At 40.7% G+C, this 21044-nt stretch overlaps 2 protein-coding genes across 3 annotated transcripts; both read right to left on the minus strand.

Moving 5' to 3' along the window:
* Positions 1-1846: 1846 nt before the first annotated feature.
* On the minus strand, positions 1847-6587 carry LOC141351178 (cytochrome P450 2K1-like). Its single transcript, XM_073857731.1, has 9 exons — positions 6344-6587; positions 6108-6270; positions 5777-5926; positions 5535-5695; positions 3240-3419; positions 2924-3065; positions 2652-2836; positions 2296-2437; positions 1847-2181 (listed from the first exon to the last, which is right to left on the minus strand). Exons 1-9 carry the CDS (start codon positions 6545-6547, stop codon positions 1994-1996), a joined length of 1515 nt encoding a protein of 504 aa, XP_073713832.1. The 5' UTR covers positions 6548-6587; the 3' UTR covers positions 1847-1993.
* Positions 6588-8117: 1530 nt separating this feature from the next.
* LOC141349125 (cytochrome P450 2K1-like) lies at positions 8118-19269 on the minus strand. 2 transcript variants are annotated; one of them, XM_073857723.1, is made up of 9 exons: positions 18991-19269; positions 18755-18917; positions 18425-18574; positions 18187-18347; positions 10671-10850; positions 10351-10492; positions 10079-10263; positions 9718-9859; positions 8118-9576 (listed from the first exon to the last, which is right to left on the minus strand). In XM_073857723.1, exons 1-9 carry the CDS (start codon positions 19252-19254, stop codon positions 9389-9391), a joined length of 1575 nt encoding a protein of 524 aa, XP_073713824.1. In that variant the 5' UTR covers positions 19255-19269; the 3' UTR covers positions 8118-9388. The 2 variants fall into 2 exon arrangements, with proteins under 2 accessions (XP_073713824.1, XP_073713825.1); XM_073857724.1 differs by lacking the exon at positions 18991-19269 and having other exon boundaries at positions 8124-9576; positions 18748-18849.
* Between the last annotated feature and the right edge of the window lie 1775 nt (positions 19270-21044).

A 21044-nucleotide genomic window follows, 5' to 3' on the forward strand; every position in this document is an offset into this window, starting at 1 on the left:
AATGTCGTGTCACGGTGGAAATTTTTCATCTGATGTAAAATTCTATGTTTCTGTTTTGAAATCTTGGAATGTTTTTAAAATGCTGAGACAGGAAAATCATCATTATGGCCTTGATGAACCTTTGTTTTACAACCCCTTTATAGGTGACATTACTTCTATATCTAATACCATTGTTAAAACTTTTATGGCTAAAGGATTGACCAAAGTATTACACTTGATTGACATTTCCTCCAGAACATGGAGGTCAACACTGGACATTTGTAATCAGGCAGGATTCAGGTCTTTGAGGACGACTCTCTCTCTCTCTCTCTCTCTCTCTCTCTCTCTCTCTCTCTCTCTCTCTCTCTCTCTCCTACGTCTAATGACCTGCGCATTATGGAGACGTTCTGAAGTTGTGTTTGACTTGACACGAAGCTGCTAGACCTCGGAAGATAATGCGCATGGTGTTAAAAACGCATTGTGCAAATGAGCGGTAAAAACCTGGTTGGCAATTTTGTACTCAAGAGAGCATGAATCCTACCTTAGGAATGAAACACTCGCTTCGCTTCAGTGGAAAGTGGTCGCTTAAATATGGCCTGGTGTTTCTTTCATAGGACTTGAACTGAGGCGGCATTAGCGCACGCCTAGCTCGTCCGTCTCCATGGTTCTTTTTGCGCGTTCCCCCGCCCATCAACCATCCGTTGCGTGTCTTTATCACCTTGCTTTTTAAAATATTTTTTACTCAGTAACGGATATGATTTAAAATGTAGCGAAGTACAATACTGCGTGTGAGAATGTGTGTATGAATATGTGTATGTGTATGTGACAGAGAAAGAGACAGACAGAGAAAAACCAGACTCATGACACTGCCGTTGTATTGTTACATTTAGGCCTTCTGGATTAGACACAGATACTGTGATCATGCACTCTGCCTGCTATACTAAAGTTCACATTCTAGACTTTATTTAAATAAATTTATCAATCTTTCAATTATTCAGTTGCAACTTTGAGTTATATGTAGAAATTTACTTGAGTTATATGTAGAAATTGACTCAATTTATAAGGAATATAATCTACCAACTTTTGTCCGGGTTGCCATATAAGTTCTCGCAGAGGATCAGGAGAGGATATGACTTTAAAAGTCATAATTTTGACTTTTTATCTCATAATTATTATTTACCTGACCATTATTTTTTTCTTATGTGGTGGGATGGGCTTCCATACAATACATACATGGAAATAGGTTTCAGCAAATTAATAAAAACAGATTCTACAGTCAGTCTTTTTATTAGCTGAGGTGTAAATCATTGAAGGTCTTGTGTTAAATTAATTTTTCAATTCAATTCAATTTTATTTATATAGCGCTTTTCACAATTTGGTAATTGTATCAAAGCAGCTTTACATAATAGATGCAGTGAAAAGCACAGAAAATCGACAGATAGCACAACATAATAAACGATAGCACAAGCAGTTAAATTTGCTATGGCTATAAATCAACATTATAAGCAAACGTATTACTAATGTAACGTATAGAAGTTAAGCCCAAAAAGGCTGCCTCCCCGGGTTGAAAAACCCCTTAGGAGAAAAAAACCCGGAATTTTAGCCGGGGAAGTAAAAAAAGTCATAGGAGGAAAAAACCCTTGGGAGTTATATATATATATATATATATATATATATATATATATATATATATATATATATATATATATACACATTGAAACGGAAGTGAATTAATTTGAAATTAATTCAATGTGTCCTATTCAATTTGTGTCACAGTTATACAATTTACCAAAAGCAGTTAATAATTTCATTGTTTATCTTGATAACTGCCTTTTATCAAAATATCTGAACAAATATAAAACTAATCTACTCAAAGCAACCTTTATGATACAATAAAAGTAGCATTGCACATTGTTGGGTAATAATTTCCTTCATTATTTACAATACATATTTACATTTTGTGTGTTTTGTAAAATTAGTGCTAAAATCTGTTTATCCCTATGCACATCAATATTCAAGACCATTTGACGGCACACAGTTTGTGTGGTGATGGATTCAATGTGATTCCAACGACTCCCTTGAGATCCAGTTTATCTCCAGACACTCCGGGTGGAGGAGTGAAACGAAAGGTTTGAAGAAGGGAGGTGAAGAACAGAAAGAGCTCCATCCTGGCCAAACTCTCTCCTAGACAAATCCTGCGGCCTGAGAGAGAGAGAGAGAGAGAGAGAGAGAGAGAGAGAGAGATGGGTCATCTCATTGCTCAAATGTATACATACGGCAAGCAGAACATCTTGTCTCGTGTAGATTTGAAAGTACCTGCAGAAAATGGCATGAAAGCTTCGTTCTTAACAAACTGGCCCTTCTCATCAAGAAAGTGTTCTGGATAAAAGCTGTATGGTTTCTTCCAAACACTTTCATCCCTTAATACAGACGTCAATAGAGGAATTACAGTGGTACCCTAGAAAACAAACAGCAGACCAAATTACAACATGTAAAGATTTTGCTCTTGTAAGTGTTCCTGCTGTAGGCTACTTGAACCCACTAGACATGGAGAGACAGGTGCTCTTACAAGGACACTAAAGGCTTCAGTATACTGTATGTTGCTATAGCACCTCTTGAGATAAGAAAGTGAACTTTTACTTTTACACATACTGTATATCTTTTTGACTGACCTTCTTGATGAAATATCCATTGAAGTTCACATCACAGCTGGTCGTATGAGGTACATTCATGGGCACTATGTTGGCCAGTCTCTGTACTTCATGGATCACAGCATCAGTGTAAGGTAAATTCTTTCTGTCATCCACTATAGGCTGACGTCCACCGATCACTCTGTCAATCTCCTCTTGAACTCGATCTGCATATAAACACAGCACATTATTGTTCATTCAGAAATTAATTCAGCTGAACTGAGGAAAGTCTTTATACAGTACTGTGTTTTTACCTTGGATATGAGGGTATTTGGCCATAATCATCAGAGCCCAGCGCAGTGTTGTTCCTGTAGTGTCAGTACCAGCAACAAAAAGATTTACCACAGAGATGATAAGATTGTCCTGGTGGAAATGTGAGTCCTTCTTGTTGGATTTCTGACAAAACAAAAAACGTAATCATTTTACCAACTCCATGAGGCTACAAAGTCCTATCAACTAAACCCATCTTGCATGTGCTTGTGTAAGTGACTGTTTCCTTTAAACTTCCTCCTGTAAAAAATCAATGTAAAGGTTTTTAGCATGTAAAGAAAAACACTGTAAATTCCGTACCTCGTCGTTCTGTTTTCGGATGAGAAAGGAGTCAACAAATCCTCTGCTGTCCTGTGGATTCAGGGTCTCTAACAGCTCAGAGATCAACTGTTTTATTGACTCTATGTTTTTTTGAGCATTTTTCACCATAGCCTTTTTGCTGTTCAGGAATGGACCCAGCCATGGAAATGTGTTATACAGCTACAAGAAGAGAGTAGAGACAAACAACATGAAAATATTTATAAAATATCTAGAAAGCCTTAGACGCCTTTTATGACTTTATTAGGAGATGCATAAATAACTTTACATGTTATCATTAACTCACCATAACATAGCAAAAATCATACACACAGCACAACAGGAGGGTAAAGCGCACTTCTTAGATATAAGAATGTAATCTGATTTTCTCCACGAAGAAGACCTATTAATATATTCCTGCAAAACCCTGACTGGACATAGCAGGTGAAGTATTTCATGGTCTGCCGACTTGTGAGGAGTAAGATGGAAGGCCTGTAGAACTAAGGTCCTAGCTGGACAGGAACCTTATAAACTTAACCTGGTCTCGGGTGAAGAATGGCTTTATTATTCCCTGGATCAAACTCAAAACAAGATAGGACGACAGAAACCACCTGTAAATTGCCTACCCTCCTCACAGTGGCAATGGTGAACAAAAACGTCAGCTTAAGGGATAGATGTTTGTCCAAAGCTGACTATAAAGGTTCTAAGGGAGCTAATTAAAACTATTGCCAAGTCCCAGGCCAGAACTCTAGACAATAGATGGAGATCATCTTCAAAGCACCATGCAGGGAAAAGTAAAACCAGAGGGTGCTTCCCTAAGGAGCCCTCAGATAGAGCTACGTGAAAGGCTGAAATAGACGCAACATAAACCTTTAAAGTAGAGGGTGCAAGACTGGAAGAAGCCACTGGGCAGTTAACTGGATCTATATGTCTATCACTACACCAAAGAGTGAAAACCCTCCATTTTAATGTATAAAGTTTCCTGGTGGATGGCGCTTAAGAATGACCACCTAAAGCTGAGTCCAGAGCCCTCTCCTTGCCAGGAAGTGCTCTGGGCTCGGACCAATACCGAGCTCGGAGCCCTGTTCTCAGTCAACAAGCCAAATACGCATTCCAATAACTGACTTATTTGTAAGTGTGAACTCGTGAAAACCTCAGCAGAGAGACCCTGGTCTAAAAGTTCATGCCCTTCAGGGGCCAAATCCATAGTTTAAACATTTCTGGTCAGGGGTGAAATATTGCACCCCCAACATGAGTTAGAAGATCCCTCCTGATGTGAATCTCTCAAGGCTTGCCATGGACATGCCTGTACCATAGTGTCCAAGCCCAATGGGGCGTGATGAGTAAAAAAACATGGCTGACCATAACTCTGCTTCTGCTCTGCCGTATCTCTCCCAAATCTGCTCCACCACTTTGGGGTGGACTCTCCATTCCCAGAGTCTTAACCCCCATCTCAACAGGATGTCTTCACAAAGAAAAACCAAACAAATGTTTGATCTATTGGGCAATACTCCAAAAACACTTTATCATTGTTTACAGTTGATCTCAGAAAATGGTATTTAATATCAATATGCTTACATCTCTGTCTGCTAACAGGATTCTTTGCCAATGATAGATCATAGGAATGCCATACTGATAATCATCAATATGTTCAAGTAATTGTGTCAAGTACAAACACTCTTGTATAGTGGCAGCTAATGCCATGTACTCAGGCTCACATGTTGATAATACTACAGTTGGCTGCTTTTTGGTCTTCCAAGAAATCAGAGAACCATTCTTGCATAGGCTAACACAATAACCAGATGTATTACATTGGTCATTTGCATCCCCTGCCCATTTGTACTCTTCCCGGAAGCTATGGAGACAGAGGGTAGAGAAAGGGCCGAAGCTGTCTCAAATACCTCTGCTAACTCTATTTGCCAACCTCACGACTGCAGGCATCACGCCGCCCCAGCGAATGTTGGCCCAGAGCCATAAGGATTGTAAACATTACCCTCTTCATCAAATACGGAGACACAGGGGTGAAGCATCTTTTAAGCATGTTCCCATAGTGTCATTTCATGATGCAGCGTTGAAGTTCCCTCAAAAGGGAACGTCAGATGCTTTTCAACAAACCTAAATATAAGTTCATAAGGAAACCTGCAGTTTTATGTTTCAAACAAAGAGGGTGATAGAGACTAAAAGCTAGGTGAAAAGTGCAACTTTTAGTGCAGTATTATTGTTATAAAACCCTATTAAGTAAATGGCAGCAATGCAATTAAACATATTTAAAATTATAGATTGATCCTAAAAAAATACCAGAATAGAAACAGATCCACCAATCCGAAGGTTTTCATTTGCCCTGTCAACCATTTCTGTGAAGCGAGGATCTGTGTATTCAAATCTGCTGCCATACACAATAGATGAGATGATGTTTGATACAGCGTAGTTCACGGGTTGAGTTGTATCGAAGGCTTTCCCTGTTAAAACAAACAAACTCTCTCTATGAATCTTATAAAGTAGGAGCATGACTTCAGATGTCCAGCTGTGTATTGTCGTACCTTGAAACTTTTCAAACTCTTTTTTGAGATACTGAATTTCCTCTAGGATTTTGTCTTCACATCCTCTCTTGCCCATCCCAAAGTCACGCAGGTTAGTCAGAGCGAAGCGTCTCATCTCCTTCCAGCTCTCTCCATTGGCAGAGATGATCCCTGATCAAAACACAAACACTTATTTTAGTATAAATACTAATGTCACACATACAGAAAAAACTGCACTCCAAATACCCAGATGAGTGATTGGAACATTGTCTGGGAGAACTCTGCCCTTATAAATGTGTGCACTAGATGGTCGATGGGCATAGAAAATACTACAAGTATACATTCTTCTTACCATGTCCTTTATTAAGTAGTTTGAAAATAGGTTGAATATCTCGATCCCCAAACTCTTCTGCTCGGGTTACGAGCGCCTCTTTAACTGTTTTGTATCCGGTCAAGACCACAATTTTACTGGGACCAAAAAACACTTGGAATACGTTTCCATATGTTTTGGAAAGCTGGAAGTTACAGAGTAAAACATGAGTTAAGAAATCTCTAAATGATGGTTTTATTCTTGTTAAGATGTCTCACCTCACAGAGAGAATCAAAAGGTCTTTCGAGGTCCAGCGTCAGCAGGTTTCCCAGCAGTGGAAGTGGTTTGGGTCCTGGTGGATCTTTTCCTTCTTTGTGAGATTTGGAGTTGGAGGAAAGCACATATAAAACCAAAACCACAAGCAAGGCAGCCAGTATTGTTCCACTGCTGGAAAACTGCAGAAGTGTCTCAAAAACAGCCATTTTTAAATCTGAGTGCGTGTGCTGCACAGGAATCTCTGCACGTGTACCTGCTGCATTTACACACTTATAGCAGGTAGAGGAGGGAGGGACCTCGTGTAAATCTAGGAGGAGTTATTCTGCAAAATAAATAAACAATAAGACAGAGGGCTGGTACGATCATGTCAGCATTTAGATATAGGACACATTTTGATGAATGATTAAACTTCTTTAGCTTGTTCAACAAGACAACAAAAATATCTCCCAAAGCCATAGCTACAAAAGTGTAACATATTTGCACCTATATTATTGCTTATACATACAATGAAGTAAACATACATTCGTAAATAATGTGATATTTTCTAAATTAGTCAATCTATGTTAATATATGCACTTGAACTCTGACATACACATATACCTTTGTCATAAATTTGGTCTGGTAACATTTCGGACTGTCGTCTACCTTTGAACCAAATGCCATAACTTTCCTACGTACACTTCTATGGGTTTCAGGGTTTGACCTCTAACAATAAGAACTTTCTGGAATAAAACTCATAGGTTAATGTGATGTTTCTCACACAGGTCATGTCACAATTTAAGCTGTACTGACTTCTTTCCTTTTTTACACACCTGATTATGCAATGTTTGTCTGAGAGATGCTACATTCGATCAAAGGGTTTAGGATATAAAAACTGGATGACCTGTCTGTTAATCTATGTGTGTCATCCCATCCAGTCCAGTGGTTTATACAAGAACCAATTACTCACGATTTCTGGTAGAGTCAGACAAACAATGTTGAATGTTGACCATTCATTAACCATGCTTGTGTTCTGACTCAAAAATCTCTACGCAAGTATGACAAATCCTAGAGGTCTTGCAGAATCTTTGCTTTTCAACCTTTTCTGCATATTTGAACCCTGTTCACCAGTGACTGTATGATATTGAGATACATTTAAGAGACTCATAAGCAACTATTACAACTAGATACAAACAGTCAGTGATGGTAAGGAAGTCAATGCTATACATTTAAAAATGTTTATGTAAACTTTTGGACATTCTTCTACCATGGAACCAGTTTAAAGGGAGCTGAGGGCAAATCCCACTACAAGATTGGCAACCATTACTGAAAATGGATTTATTCAGGAGGCATAAGTAGAATGACTAGGGCAGGAGTATTAGGGAAAAAGTCGCCATACCAGCAGGGGAGCAGGAGAGAGGGCATGGAGGGTCAAGGAGAGGGACGTCAAGGACCAAATAGGGCAGGTGACAAAATAAAGAATAGCAAGGCTCGACAGGACACGACTAGACTACACTACACTAGACTCAGTTCAGTCTGATAACCTTTAACAAGACAGAATAATATGCATAATTAAAAGCAAATATTTCAGCTGATATTATAAACAACATAAACCATCATATAAATGTAATGGTTTCAATAAGAATTTTGTTGGTTGTAATGGAACTATAATGGTCTCTGTGGATCTATACTTCTATGTGTTGTGTTAAGTTTTATGAGTGAGATCCATATGCAGAGTTTGGGGAACAGGGGGCACTGCCCCTTATGATTTTTGTTTTAGCTATTAATAAAATAAAATGAATACAGTTCATTCCCTAATACAATTCAACAAAATACTTTTTAGTTAATAAATTATTTTAACAGTATAAAAAAATACGTCGAACCTCACAGACTTTCACAATTGTAACAACATCACACATTTTGCTAAGTCTAGAGAAATAGTATTGACTACATTTTACCAAAAACAAGATAGTAACTTGATGATGCAGTTTGATGATGCAGTTTACCAAAGGTCATATGATAACAAAAGAACATTCTACGTACTTTTTCACCTTGGCAGTTTTCTCTGAGTAGCTAGTAAGACAATATGGTTCTAATACATTCATAAATCTAAGACATGGATTATACATTCATAAATGGTAACATCAAACATTCAAATATGTAATAAGAAATACATAATATGTAATAAGAAAAACATTTACTCCAACAGCTTGCAGTGACGAAACTGTGATGACTATTCGCAATAGGTCTAATACTCTAGGCTTAAAATACATTTAGATACACTTGCTAGTACACATTACTTGTATGCATTCCATTACAATATTATGCTGCATTCCAGGCAGGTTTTTGAGCCCGCAAATCACGACTTCAAAACCACGACTCACGACTCCGAACTGGGAGCACACATTCCAGGCAACCTGTAACCCGTGTTTTTCCAACCTTCTACCCGTGAAAGTGCACTGGAACGGCAGTCAAATCCGTGACTTCTCACCCGTGAACTCATACTAGATTGGTGTTCTGGTCCTCGAGGACCCCCCTCCAGAAAGCTGTAGATGCCTCCCCATTCAAAACACCTGAACCAACTCATCAGCCTCCTTCCAGAATGTCTCCCTAACAAGCTAGTGAGTTAAATCAGGTGTGTTTATCAAGGAGACATCCAAAACACTCCGGAAGGGGTCCTCGAGAACCAGGGTTGAAGAATACTGTACAAGATCGATGTACTCCCAGTTCAGAGCCGTGAGCCGTGGCACCGAAGTCGTAATCCACGGGCTACAGGTTGCCTAGAATGCGTCATTAGTATACAGATTCTACAGTCAGTCTGTTCATTAGGTGAGGTGTAGATTACTGGAGGTCTTAAATAAATTCAGTTTCCTATTCAATTGCTTTTCAGCAAAATATCTTGGCAAATAAGTAAGTAATCTGATGCATACTTAAAATTAGCTTATTCAATAAAAGTAGCTTTGCACACTGCGGCTAATACTTTCTTCCAGTATTTACAATATGTATTTACATTATGTGCATTTTGTAAAATTGGTGCTTAAATCTGTTTATCCCTGGAAGATGGATATTCAGGAGCGCTTGATGGCACACAGTTTGTGTGGTGATGGATTCAATGTGATTCCAACGATTCCCTTGAGATCCAGTTCATCTTCAGACACTCCTGGTGGAGGAGTGAAGCGGAAGATCTGAAGAAGGGAGGTGAAGAAAAGAAAGAGCTCCATCCTGGCCAAACTCTCACCTAGACAAATCCTGCGGCCTGAGAGAGAAAGGGGGTAGAAAGAGAGAGAGAGAGAGAGAGAGAGAGAGAGAAAGAGAGAGAGAGAGATGGGTCATCTCATTGCTCAAATGTATACATACGGCAAGCACAACATCTTGTCTGGTGTAGATTTGAAAGTACCTGCAGAAAAGGGCATGAAAGCGTCGTTCTTAACAAACTGGCCCTTCTCATCAAGAAAGTGTTCTGGATAAAAGCTGTGTGGTTTCTTCCAAACACTTTCATCCCTTAATACAGACGTCAACAGAGGAATTACAGTGGTACCCTAGAAAACAAACAGAAGACCAAATTATAACATGTAAAGATTTTGCTCTTGGAAGTGTTCCTACTGTAAGCTACTTGGACCCACGAGACATGGGGAGACAGGTGCTCTTACAAGGACACTAAAGGCTTCAGTATATGTTGCTATAGCAGCTCTTGAGATAAGAAAGTGAGCTTTTACTCACTAGCTGGCCTTTATTAAACATATATCTTTTTGACTGACCTTCTTGATGAAATATCCATTGAAGTTCACATCACAGCTGGTCGTATGCGGTAGATTCATTGGCAATATGTTGGCCAGTCTCTGAACTTCATGGATCACAGCATCGGTGTAAGATAAATTCTTTCTATCGTCCACCATTGGCTGACGTCCACCGATCACTCTGTCAATCTCCTCTTGAACTCGATCTGCATATAAACACAGCACATTATTGATCCTTCAGAAATGAATTCAGCCGAACTGAGGAAAGTCTTTATAGAGTACTGTGTTTTTACCTTGGATATGAGGGTATTTGGCCATAATCATCAGAGCCCAGCGCAATGTTGTTCCTGTAGTGTCAGTACCAGCGATGAAAAGACTTACCACAGAGATGATAAGATTGTCCTGGTGGAAATGTGAGTCCTTCTTATTGGATTTCTGACAAAACAAAAAACATGTAATCATTTTACCAACTCCATGAGGCTACAAAGTCCTATCAACTAAACCCATCTTGCATGTACTTGTGTAAGCGACTGTTTCCTTTAAACTTCCTCCTGTAAAAAAAATCAATGTAAAGGTTTTTAGCATGTGAAGCAAAACACTGTAATTTCCGTACCTCGTCGCTCTGTTTTCGGATGAGAAAGGAGTCAACAAATCCTCTGCTGTCCTGTGGATTCAGAGTCTCTAACAGCTCAGAGGTCAACTGTGTTATTGACTCTGTATTTTTTTGTGCATTTTTCACCATAGCCTTTTTGCTATTCAGGAATGGACCCAGCCATGGAAATGTGTTATACAGCTACAATAAGAGATTAGAGACAAACAACATGAATGGCAGAAATTTTGAAGTGACATTTATAAAATATCTATAAGACCTTTTATGACCTTTATTAGGAGATGAATAAATAACTTTACACGTTATCAGTAACTCACCATAACACAGCAAAAATCATACACAAAGAACAACAGGAGGGTAAAGCACACTTCTTGGATATAAAAATGTGATCTGATTTTCTCCACGAAGAAGACCTATTAATATATTCCTGCAAAAACCTAACTGGACATAGCAGGTGAAGTATTTAATGGTCTGCCGGCTTGTGAGGAGGAGGATGGAAGGCCTGTAGAACTAAGGTTCTAGCTGGGCAGAAACCTTAGAAACTTAACCTGATCTCGGGTGAAGACAGCTTTATTATTCCCTGGAGCAAACTCCAAACATGGTAGGGAGACAGAAACCACCTGTAAATTGCCTACCCTCCTCAGAGTGGCAATGATGAGCAAAAACATCAGCTTAAGGGATACATATTTGTCCAAAGCTGACTGTAAAGGTTTGAAGGGAGCCAGTGCTTTAAGTGGCACAAAAGAGGTAACGGTACACTATTATTTTTTTTTTTTTTGCTGACTCGACTCCTCCTATATTGAAGGGGTTTTATATACAGCAGTCAACAGAAGACCTTGTAAAAAATAATAAATACTTTTATAAGTTTGAGGATTTGCTTGAGCTAGAAAAAGCTACTGAACATAAATAAAATGTGCAAAAGGATTTTGAAAAAATACCCGTAGAAAGAGCTACCGTAGAAAGAGCTATTATTGAACATGAATAAAATGCAAAAAATATGCAAGTAAAATTTTCAACATGATTAAATGCTAAAACTAGTTGTTCAGATAGAGTTTAAAAGAAAATGTCACCAAGACCATGTCTATGGGTTCGAGAATAATCCTGGCCATTTGAAACTCTAAAGTCATAATTTAATTTTGTCCCATTGTTTTCCATTTTGCGGGTGGTAAAACTCCTGTGCACGTCGTTAAAATTCATTGAAATTTCGTTCACTTGTAGTTTAGCAATTAAACCAAATGTATATTACAATTTCAATAATGTTTTTACTCTGCAAGTCGCCTGAGGAAATCCGAAGTTGCGTCAAGGGGAACCAAACTGATAGCAGCGATAGCAGAGATTGTCGCATACCTATTGGAAAAAGCTTGCGTCTGACCTGCAGCGATATCATTCTGGCTTGGTGGGATGTCAGCCAGTGAGTCCTCTGATTCTGACCTTGTTCTTTTACTACTCAAAGTCTAAAACAAGAAAGGCATATTAAGTGTTCATTTTAACCGAGCAGCTATGGTTGCGCGTTTCACACACAAACACACACCTCTCCAGACCATGTTGAGTTGATGACGCTGACAGCAGCAAAAGTGATGACGCATGGACTTTTAACTTGTAAAACTCAAGGGTGTATGAGCAGTGTTGGGTAAGTTACTCAAAAAAAATAATCCACTACAAATTACTAATTACTACTTTAAAAATGTAATTTGATTACATTACTGATTACTACATGCAAAAAGTAATCTAATTACTAATTACTTTACTTTTAAGTTACTTTGACAAATCAAATGTAAAAAAGCTACAAAGTGAAACTGTCCGAAACAAGGACGGATGAACCCAAACGCAGGCGATGACGGGGGTGAACAGAAAACACTTTATTATAACAAAGACAAAACAAGAGCCCACGTGGGGGCAGAACAAACACGGAATACTGACAGATGACTTAAACTAGACTTGACTATGATTCTAACACTAGACAGAATCACACAGTAACAGTACAAAATGAACGAGCACATGACTAAGAACACAATGGCATTATAAATATGAAAAACTAAACAGGATAAGGAGAAAACAAGTGAGGGTAATGAACTAATGATTAAACTATTAAAAGGGAGAAGAAGGGGGCGGAGACAAGAGATGAGACACCGAAGGTCATATTTGAATGCTATTTTGGTGTGATTTGCACTCTCCTAAATTACTGGTCATAATGATGCAGAAATATTTGTAGCTTTTATAATAAGTTACACATGTTTAACATTTCTCATTAAACACTCTACATGTGATCTATGCACATTCATTCGCGGAGACAGAAACTAGAGTTTTAACACGTCAACGCATTCGCAAGGGCTTTTTGGTCAAGTTAAAGAATGTTAATATTCATGTTAGTTTGTTAAATATAACAATCAAAAGTTGTTTTGGTAATTGTTTAAATAAACATATGATTAATTAATGCAAGTGCACGCATTGAGCTCATGATTAAATAACATAGTTAAATAATGTTAACAAAGAAAACCTTATACATTAGTAATTTAAAAACACACCTGTACAATCGCTTCTGACAGACCAGATGTCATCGCGCAAAGCCCACTTTTTTGGACATGTATTGTCTGTATTCCACTTGAATGATTAACCACCGCTCACACAGCATCCATTTGCTTGCGTCTCCGACGAGTGATTATGCAGTATGCACATGCTTGTTAACTGACGCTGCGCGCATGCTCGTTAACTGACTCTGCGAGCATGCTCGTTAACAGACGTTGCTGAGCAACGGCAAAACGTCATTTTAAAATACATTTTAATTAATTTTTCAACACTTAATTTGTAACGCTAGTAACGTAATTTTGTTGTCATTGGTAACTGTAATCAAATTACATACATTTAAAATGTAAAGCGTTACGTTACTGCGTTATCAGGAAAAGTAATTAGAGTACAGTAATGCGTTACATAGTATACCCAACTCTGTGTATGAGTAATGTATTCTCTGCTCTTTGTGGGACGAATTAGGAAGCATACATTGAGAAGGGCACTCTGAAAAGCGGCAGCGCAGCCAAAGGATTAAATTAAACCTCTGATTTAAACAGAGGTGCAAATGAGCATTCCGGTATGCTAAAAGCACGTTCTGGACGCACAGAGAGGTGGTGGTAAGCTCAAGAGCTATATTTGGAAGTGACGGTACTGAGTACCAGCGTGTACCGGCCCACTTAAAGCACTGAAGGGAGCTAACTAAAAGTACTATCAAGTCCCAGGCCAGAACTCTAGCCCAGTTGTTCCCAAATCCAGTCCTCGGGACCCCCCTCCCAGCATGCCCCAGATGTCTCCCCACACGAAACACCCGACTCCACCCACCAGGCTAGGCTGGAAGGAGCCCTATGAGTGGAACCAGGTGTTTCATATAAGGAGACATCTAAAACATTCTGGAAGGGGGGTCCCGAGGACTGGATTTGGGAACCACTGCAGAGGCCTCATCTTCAAAGTTCTGGGTTCAGGCCTAAAGCAGAGCCCGGAGCACTCTCCTTGCCAGGAAGCGCTCTGGGCTCGGGTCAATACTGAGCTCGGAGACCTGTCCTCAGACAGCATGCCAAATGCACATTCCAATAATCTGACTTATTTGTAAGTGTGAACTCATGAAAACCTCACCAGAGAGACCCTGGTCTAGAAGTTCATGCGCTTCAGGGGCCAAACCCATAGTTTACACAATTCTGGAAATATTGCACCTGAGTTAGAAGATCCCTCCTGATGTGAATCTCCCAAGGCAGGCCTGCCACGAGGGCAAGGACATTTGAAACCAAACTCTCTTCAGCACTCCTGGAAGCAGCGCAATCGTCAAAAAAGTGTCACAAGTCGGGGTGGACCCAGATGTAAATAAGGTCACGCCCCTTTTTCCACCTCGAGGAGATTCCCAAAGCCACCCCAATGACCAGACACACAAGGTAGGCATAAATTAAAATGTATTTTATTTAATTTACTTAAAAATAATAAATAGGGCAGGGAAGAAGGGGAACTTAAAATAACGGCCCCTCTAGGCTCTCTTCACAGCTCGGTTTCTCAGGGTTCACGCTGGCTCTCTCTCTCTTCCTCCACAGACGACAGCTGGGACACAAAGGCACAGTGAATCGTTCTCAATTAGTTCTCTCACTTCTTCGCTGATTACAGCTGCTGGTACGTATGGTTCTCCTTCACAACGGGTCTCCTTAGAGCTCACACTTGTTCTCTCTCTCTTCCTCCACAGACGACAGCTGGGACACAAAGGCACAGTAAATCGTTCTCAGTTAGTTCTCTCACCTCTTCGCTGATTACAGCTTCTGGTACGTATGTTTCTCCTTCACAACGGGTCTCCTTAGAGCTCACGCTTGTTCTCTCTCTCTTCCTCCACAGACGACAGCTGGGACACAAAGGCACAGTGAATCGTTCTCAGTGAGTTCTCTCACCTCTTCGCTGATTACAGCTTCTGGTACGTATGTTTCTCCTTCACAACGGGTCTCCTTAGAGCTCACGCTTGTTCTCTCTCCGCAGCTCTCTCAGCACACTCCTCTTCCCTGTTGATTGACAGACTGAAAGGGTTATGCTATACTTCTCGGGGTGGCGGACTTACGATAACGGCTAGGCGTACTGCATCGACCGGCAGTGGTTTCCAAGATAGCGCCGGGGACCAAACCCTCTCGGCTGACTCGTTGGTTCAACAGAGGGGCGGGAGTGTCACGCCGTCACACCGGGTCGAGCGCTGCCCTTTCCTCGACGCCCGTTGGCAATCGAAAACCGGACCGGGGCGCCCCTTTGTAGAGACCTCGGGGCAGCGGATCTCCTTCGCCTCTGACTCTGTGATGATAAACAGCACACGGGTAAAGTAGCAATGAAACTGGTAATACTCACACCGCCAGTCGTACAGATCTTCACCGCCACTCCTAACACAAGTCCGCCAAGCGTCTGGCTACGAAAGTACTTCAGGAACTACTCCGTAATTTCTAAGGCTGAAACACACTCACAGCATAATCGTACACAGGGTTATTCTAGAATCCGTTTTCCTCTTCAGCGCCCCTAGCGAGTGACTGGAGGCGGGGTACGTCTGACACGACACAGCAATCTCACTGCAATATACACAGCACCACTTCAAAGTGAAATTTCTACATCCAAGACTCACCCACCACGCTCAGTGCACACAATAGACGCCCGTCTTCCTTCGCCTCGCTCTGGGCAAGAATGTGGAGATGGTAACACGGCCTAGCAGTTGTTTTCCGTCCCTGTGGCTGTCTCACACACAGATCCGGTGGCTCACCCACCACGCTGACTCAGGGGCAGGGCCACCCACTCTCGCTGGAAAGCGCTTAAAAGATATCCAGGTCAAGTACATACAAGGTACATTCAATGAATGAATTCGTTTACTCACAACTGCGGTGCTTCGGTTATCTCACGTTTCCTTAGGTTAACTTCTCCTTACGATGATTCCAGCTACACAGATAACGGTTTCTCCAGTCGTCAATACCACCACTACACAGATGGGTACTCACGATAACACGTTCCTTCTTCTTTCACTTCATTCATACAAGGTCAGTCTCCGTTTACTTTCCAACCTGTAAGGTCTTCAATATCTGCATCAGCCGAAATCCCACGATGCACAAAGGGAGAGAGAGCAAGTCCAACAATCCGACTGGCGTACCCGGTGAGTTTAACTCAGCGCTACAGCACACACCAACACTGGTCATAACAACAGCGACTTCGGGGTGCTCCTTCTTAAAGATCCACGGCCTGCCTTCCTTTCGCCTCCTGTGGCTCTGTCCTCTTTCCAGTCGCTTAGCGATCCCCGGATCAGCAGAGCCTTCGGGCTCTTCAAAAGGTGCTTGTCTTTGTTTGCCTTTGGCAAAGGAGCTTCTCCCGTGTCAACCGCCGCTCGTGTACATCGCTCTCGTGTCAATCGCTTCTCTTTCTGTATGTCAGCAGAGCTATTTAAGTGCTTCATTTTTTTCCCCAGCCTCCAATCACACTTTGCTTACTTGATGCCTCACACCTGTGGCTCGTAAAGCCCTGTTAGCGTTGCCCTGGAAACCAGGAAGTAAAAAGGTCCGTCTTCATATGTAGCCCGGTTGGGAAACCTTCCGGGCGGAACCAAAACTTCCCTAACTTTGGTTCCGCCCTTAGAAAGATTGTCACCTTGTGACAAAAGCATACAGGCATCGCCTCGGCCATGCTTGTACCATAGCGTCCAAGCCCAATGGTGCTCGATGAGTCAAAGAAAACCATAACTGGCAGTGGGTTGTCTCTTGGGATGCGAACAGGTCTGCTTCCGCTCGACTGTATCTCTCCCAAATCTGCTTCACCACCTTGGGGTGGAGTTTCCATTACCCGGGTCTAAACCCCCGTCTCTACAGGATGTCTGCTCCCACATTCTGTACTCCAGGGATATCGCTCTGAGCGACAGAAACTTATCCTGGGCCCAGAGAACCTGATGCGGCAGTCTGCACAAATGACGTGACCTCAGGCACCCCCGATGATTTATATAAGAGACCACTGTCGTATTGTCTGTTCTCACCAGAACATGATGGCCTCTGAGAACTGGGAGGAAGAACCTTAATGCTTTTACCACAGCTAACATCTCTAGACAATTTATTTGCCAATGAAGATGTTGCAGATGAACTGCCTTCCACGACTGTCCCCCAGCCTGCAAGGGACGCATCTGTCGAAATTGTTGACATTGCACCCCTAGGCCATTGTCAGGCCATTGTTCAGGAACCTGGGATTTCTCCATATTTTCAGGGAATGACGCCACCTGCGCATTACCCTGATTATCCAAAATGGTTGCCCCTCGAGGGAAAACCCTTTGGTTACACTACTGTAACGGCCTCATCTGCAGCAGACCAATAGGAATTATGTTGGATGCTGTTGCCATTAGACCCAATACTCTTTGAAAATATTTTACAGTGTAGGCCTGACCTAGCTTCATTCTGGATACTATTGCCAGGATCGATTGGACTCGCGCAAGAGAAAGGCGTGCCTGCATCAATAACGAGTACCATACTAGCCCCAGAAAGAAACCATGCTGCTCGAGCAGTCTAGCATGCTACCAGTTGGAATGCTAGAAGCCGACTTGCAGGTTCCCGCACTCTTCCCGGAAACGATGGAGACAGAGGGTAGTGAAAGGATTAAAGCTGTCTCGAATCCCTCTACTAACTCCATCTGCGAACCCCACAACTGCAGCGGTCACGCCACCTCAGCAAATGTTGGCCCAGAGCCGTGAGGAATGCAAGCATTACCCTCCTCATCAAATATGGAGACACAGGAGTGAAGCGTCTTCCCATAATGCCATTGCATGATGCAGCGTTGAAGTTCCCTCGAAACTGAAACTCAATTGCTTTTCAACAAACATAAAGATAAGTTCATAAGAAAACCTACAGTTTTATGTTTCAAACAAAGATGGCGATAGAGAGTAAAAGTTAGGTGAAAAGTGCATCTTTTAGTGCAATATTATGGTGAATGGCTTAAGTAAATGGCAGCAATGCAATTAAACATATTTAAAATGATAGATTGATCCTAAAAAGAATACCAGCAGAGAAACAGATCCACCAAGCCGAACGTTTTCATTTGCCCTGTCAACCATTGATGTGAAGCGAGGATCTGTGTACTCAAATCTGCTGCCATACACAATAGATGAGATGATGTTTGATACAGCGTAGTTCACGGGTTGAGTTGTATCAAAGGCTTTCCCTGTAAAAACAAACTCTCTCTATGAATCTTATAAAGTAGGAGCATGACTTCAGATGTCCAGCTATGTATTGTCGTACCTTGAAACTTCTCAAACTCTTTTTTCAGATAGTGAATTTCCTCTATGATTTTGTCTTCACATCCTCTCTTGCCCATCCCAAAGTCACGCAGGTTAGACAGAGCGAAGCGTCTCATCTCTTTCCAGCTCTCTCCATTAGCAGTGGTGATCCCTGATCAAAACACAAACACTTAATCTAGTATAAATACTAATGTCACACATACAGAAAAAACTGCACTCCAAATACCCAGATGAGTGATTAGACATTGTCTGGGAGAACCCTGCCCTTATAAATGTGTGCACTAGATGGTCGATGGTCACAGTAAATACTGCAAGTATACATACTTCTTACCATGTCCTTTATTAAGTAGTTTGAAAATAGGTTGAATATCTCGATCCCCAAACTCTTCTGCTCGGTTCACGAGCGCCTCTTTAACCGCTTTGTATCCGGTCAAGACCACGACTTTACTAGGACCAAAAAACACTTGGAATACGTTTCCATATGTTTTGGAAAGCTGGAGGTTACAGAGTAAAACATGAGTTAAGAAATCTCTAAATGATGGTTTTATTCTTGTTAAGATATCTCACCTCACAGAAAGTATCAAAAGGTCTTTTCAGGTCCAGTGTCAGCAGGTTCCCCAGCAGTGGAAGTGGTTTGGGTCCTGGTGGATCTTTTCTTTCTTTGTGAGATTTGGAGTTGGATGAAAGCACATATAAAACCAAAAACACAAGCAAGGCAGCCAGTATTGTACCACTGCTGGAAAACTGAAGAAGTGTCTCAACAACAGCCATCATTAAATCTGAGTGCGTGTGCTGCACAAGAATCTCTGAACGTGTGTTTGCTGCATTCATACATTTATAGCAGATAGAGGAGGGAGGGACCTTGTGTAAATTATTGTCCAAAACAAAGAAACTATAAGAACAGAGGGCTGAACGATAATGTCAGCATTTAGATATAGGACACACTTTGATGAATGATTAAACTTCTTCAGCTTGTTTAACAAGACAACAAAAATATCTCCTAAAGCCATAGCTACAAAAGTGTAACATATTTGCACCATATTATTTTTTATATATATAGTACAGTATACATACATACTTGATTCGTAGATAATATGATCTTTTCTAAACTAGTCAATCCATGTAAATGTGTGCACTTGAACACTGACAGATCTCACATTTGTCCTGAATTTGGTCTGATAACATTTTGGACTGTCGTCTACCTGTGCGCCAAATGCCATTTCTTACGTACGCTTCTATGGGTTTCGTGGATTGACCTCTGACAATAAGAACTTTCTGGAAAAAAACTCACGGGTTAATGTGAAGTTTCTCACACAGGTCATGTGTTACCTCTGTCACAATTTAAGCTGTACTGACTTCTTACCTCTTTTACACCTGATTATGCAATATTTGTCTGAGAGATGCTACATTCGATCAAAGGGTTTAGGATATAAAAACTGGATGACCTGTCTGTTAATCTGTGTGTGTCATCCCATCCAGTCCAGTGGTTTATACATGAACCAATTACTCACGATTTCTGCTAGAGTCAGACAAAACAATGTTGAATGTTGACCATTCATTAACCATGCTTGTGTTCTGACTCAAAGATCTCTACGCAAGTATGACAAATCCTAGAGGTCTTGCAGAATCTTTGCTTTTCAACTTTTTCTGCATATTTCTACCCTGTTCACCAGTGACTGTATGATATTGAGATACATTTAAGAGACTCATAAGCAACTATCACAACTAGATTTTCAGTGATGGTGAGGAAATCAATGCCATACATTTAAAAATGTTTATGTAAACTTTTGGACATTCTTCTACCATAGAACCAGTTTAAAGGGAGCTGAGGGCAAATCCCACTACAAGATTGGCAACCATTACTGAAAATGGATTTATTCAGAAGGCATAAGTAGAATGACTAGGGCTGGAGTAATGGGGAAAAAGAGCCTCCACAGTCACCATACCAAGGGAAGCAGCAGGGCGAGCAGGAAAGAGGGCATGAAGGGTCAAGGAGAGGGATGTCTGGGGTGGAGGGGGGCACAGGAGAAGCCAAGGCAATAGATCTAGGACCAAACAGGGCAGGTAAAATAAAGAATAGCAAGGCTCGACAGGACACGACTAGACTACACTACACTAGACTCGGTTCAGTTTGATAACCTTTAACAAGACAAGAAAAAATGCGTAATTAAAAGCAAATATTTCAGCTGATATAAACAACATAAACCATCATATAAATGTAATGGTTTCAATAAGAATTTTGTTGGTTGTAATGGAACTATAATGGTCTATGTGGATCTCTACTTGTATGTGTTGTGTTAAGTTCTATGAGTGAGATCCATATGCAGAGTTTGGGGGACAGGGGGCACTGCCCCTTATGATGTTTTGTTTTAGCTATTAATCAAATAAATGAATACAGTTCATTCCCTTATACAATTCAACAAAATACTTAATTGGTAATTCAATTATTTTAACAATATAAATCACTAAAGTACATATAAAAAGCAATACAATCATTTATTCTATATAATGCCATTTATGAAATATATGAGAATTGTCCTGTTTTCCGTGTTTGTTCGAAAACTGTTATAAAACTATTATGTTTACATACACATTACTATGCATAGGCCTGTTTATATAAC

Source organism: Misgurnus anguillicaudatus, chromosome 19, assembly GCF_027580225.2.
Source record: "Misgurnus anguillicaudatus chromosome 19, ASM2758022v2, whole genome shotgun sequence".
Lineage (NCBI taxonomy): Eukaryota > Metazoa > Chordata > Actinopteri > Cypriniformes > Cobitidae > Misgurnus > Misgurnus anguillicaudatus.

What these genes read in the sequence shown, in the direction of transcription:
- LOC141349125 (XM_073857723.1), bottom strand. Translation starts at nt 19,254, where the DNA reads ATGAATGCAGCAAACACACGTTCAGAGATTCTTGTGCAGCACACGCAC. An exon ending in TCCGAAAACAGAGCGACGAG is followed by an intron (nt 10,493 to 10,670) that starts GTACGGAAATTA and finishes TTGTTTTGTCAG; the next exon opens with AAATCCAATAAGAAGGACTC. An exon ending in ATGGATATTTCATCAAGAAG is followed by an intron (nt 9,860 to 10,078) that starts GTCAGTCAAAAA and finishes TTTGTTTTCTAG; the next exon opens with GGTACCACTGTAATTCCTCT.
- LOC141351178 (XM_073857731.1), bottom strand. Translation starts at nt 6,547, where the DNA reads ATGGCTGTTTTTGAGACACTTCTGCAGTTTTCCAGCAGTGGAACAATA. An exon ending in CTTTTGATTCTCTCTGTGAG is followed by an intron (nt 6,271 to 6,343) that starts GTGAGACATCTT and finishes TGTAACTTCCAG; the next exon opens with CTTTCCAAAACATATGGAAA. An exon ending in TCCGAAAACAGAACGACGAG is followed by an intron (nt 3,066 to 3,239) that starts GTACGGAATTTA and finishes TTGTTTTGTCAG; the next exon opens with AAATCCAACAAGAAGGACTC.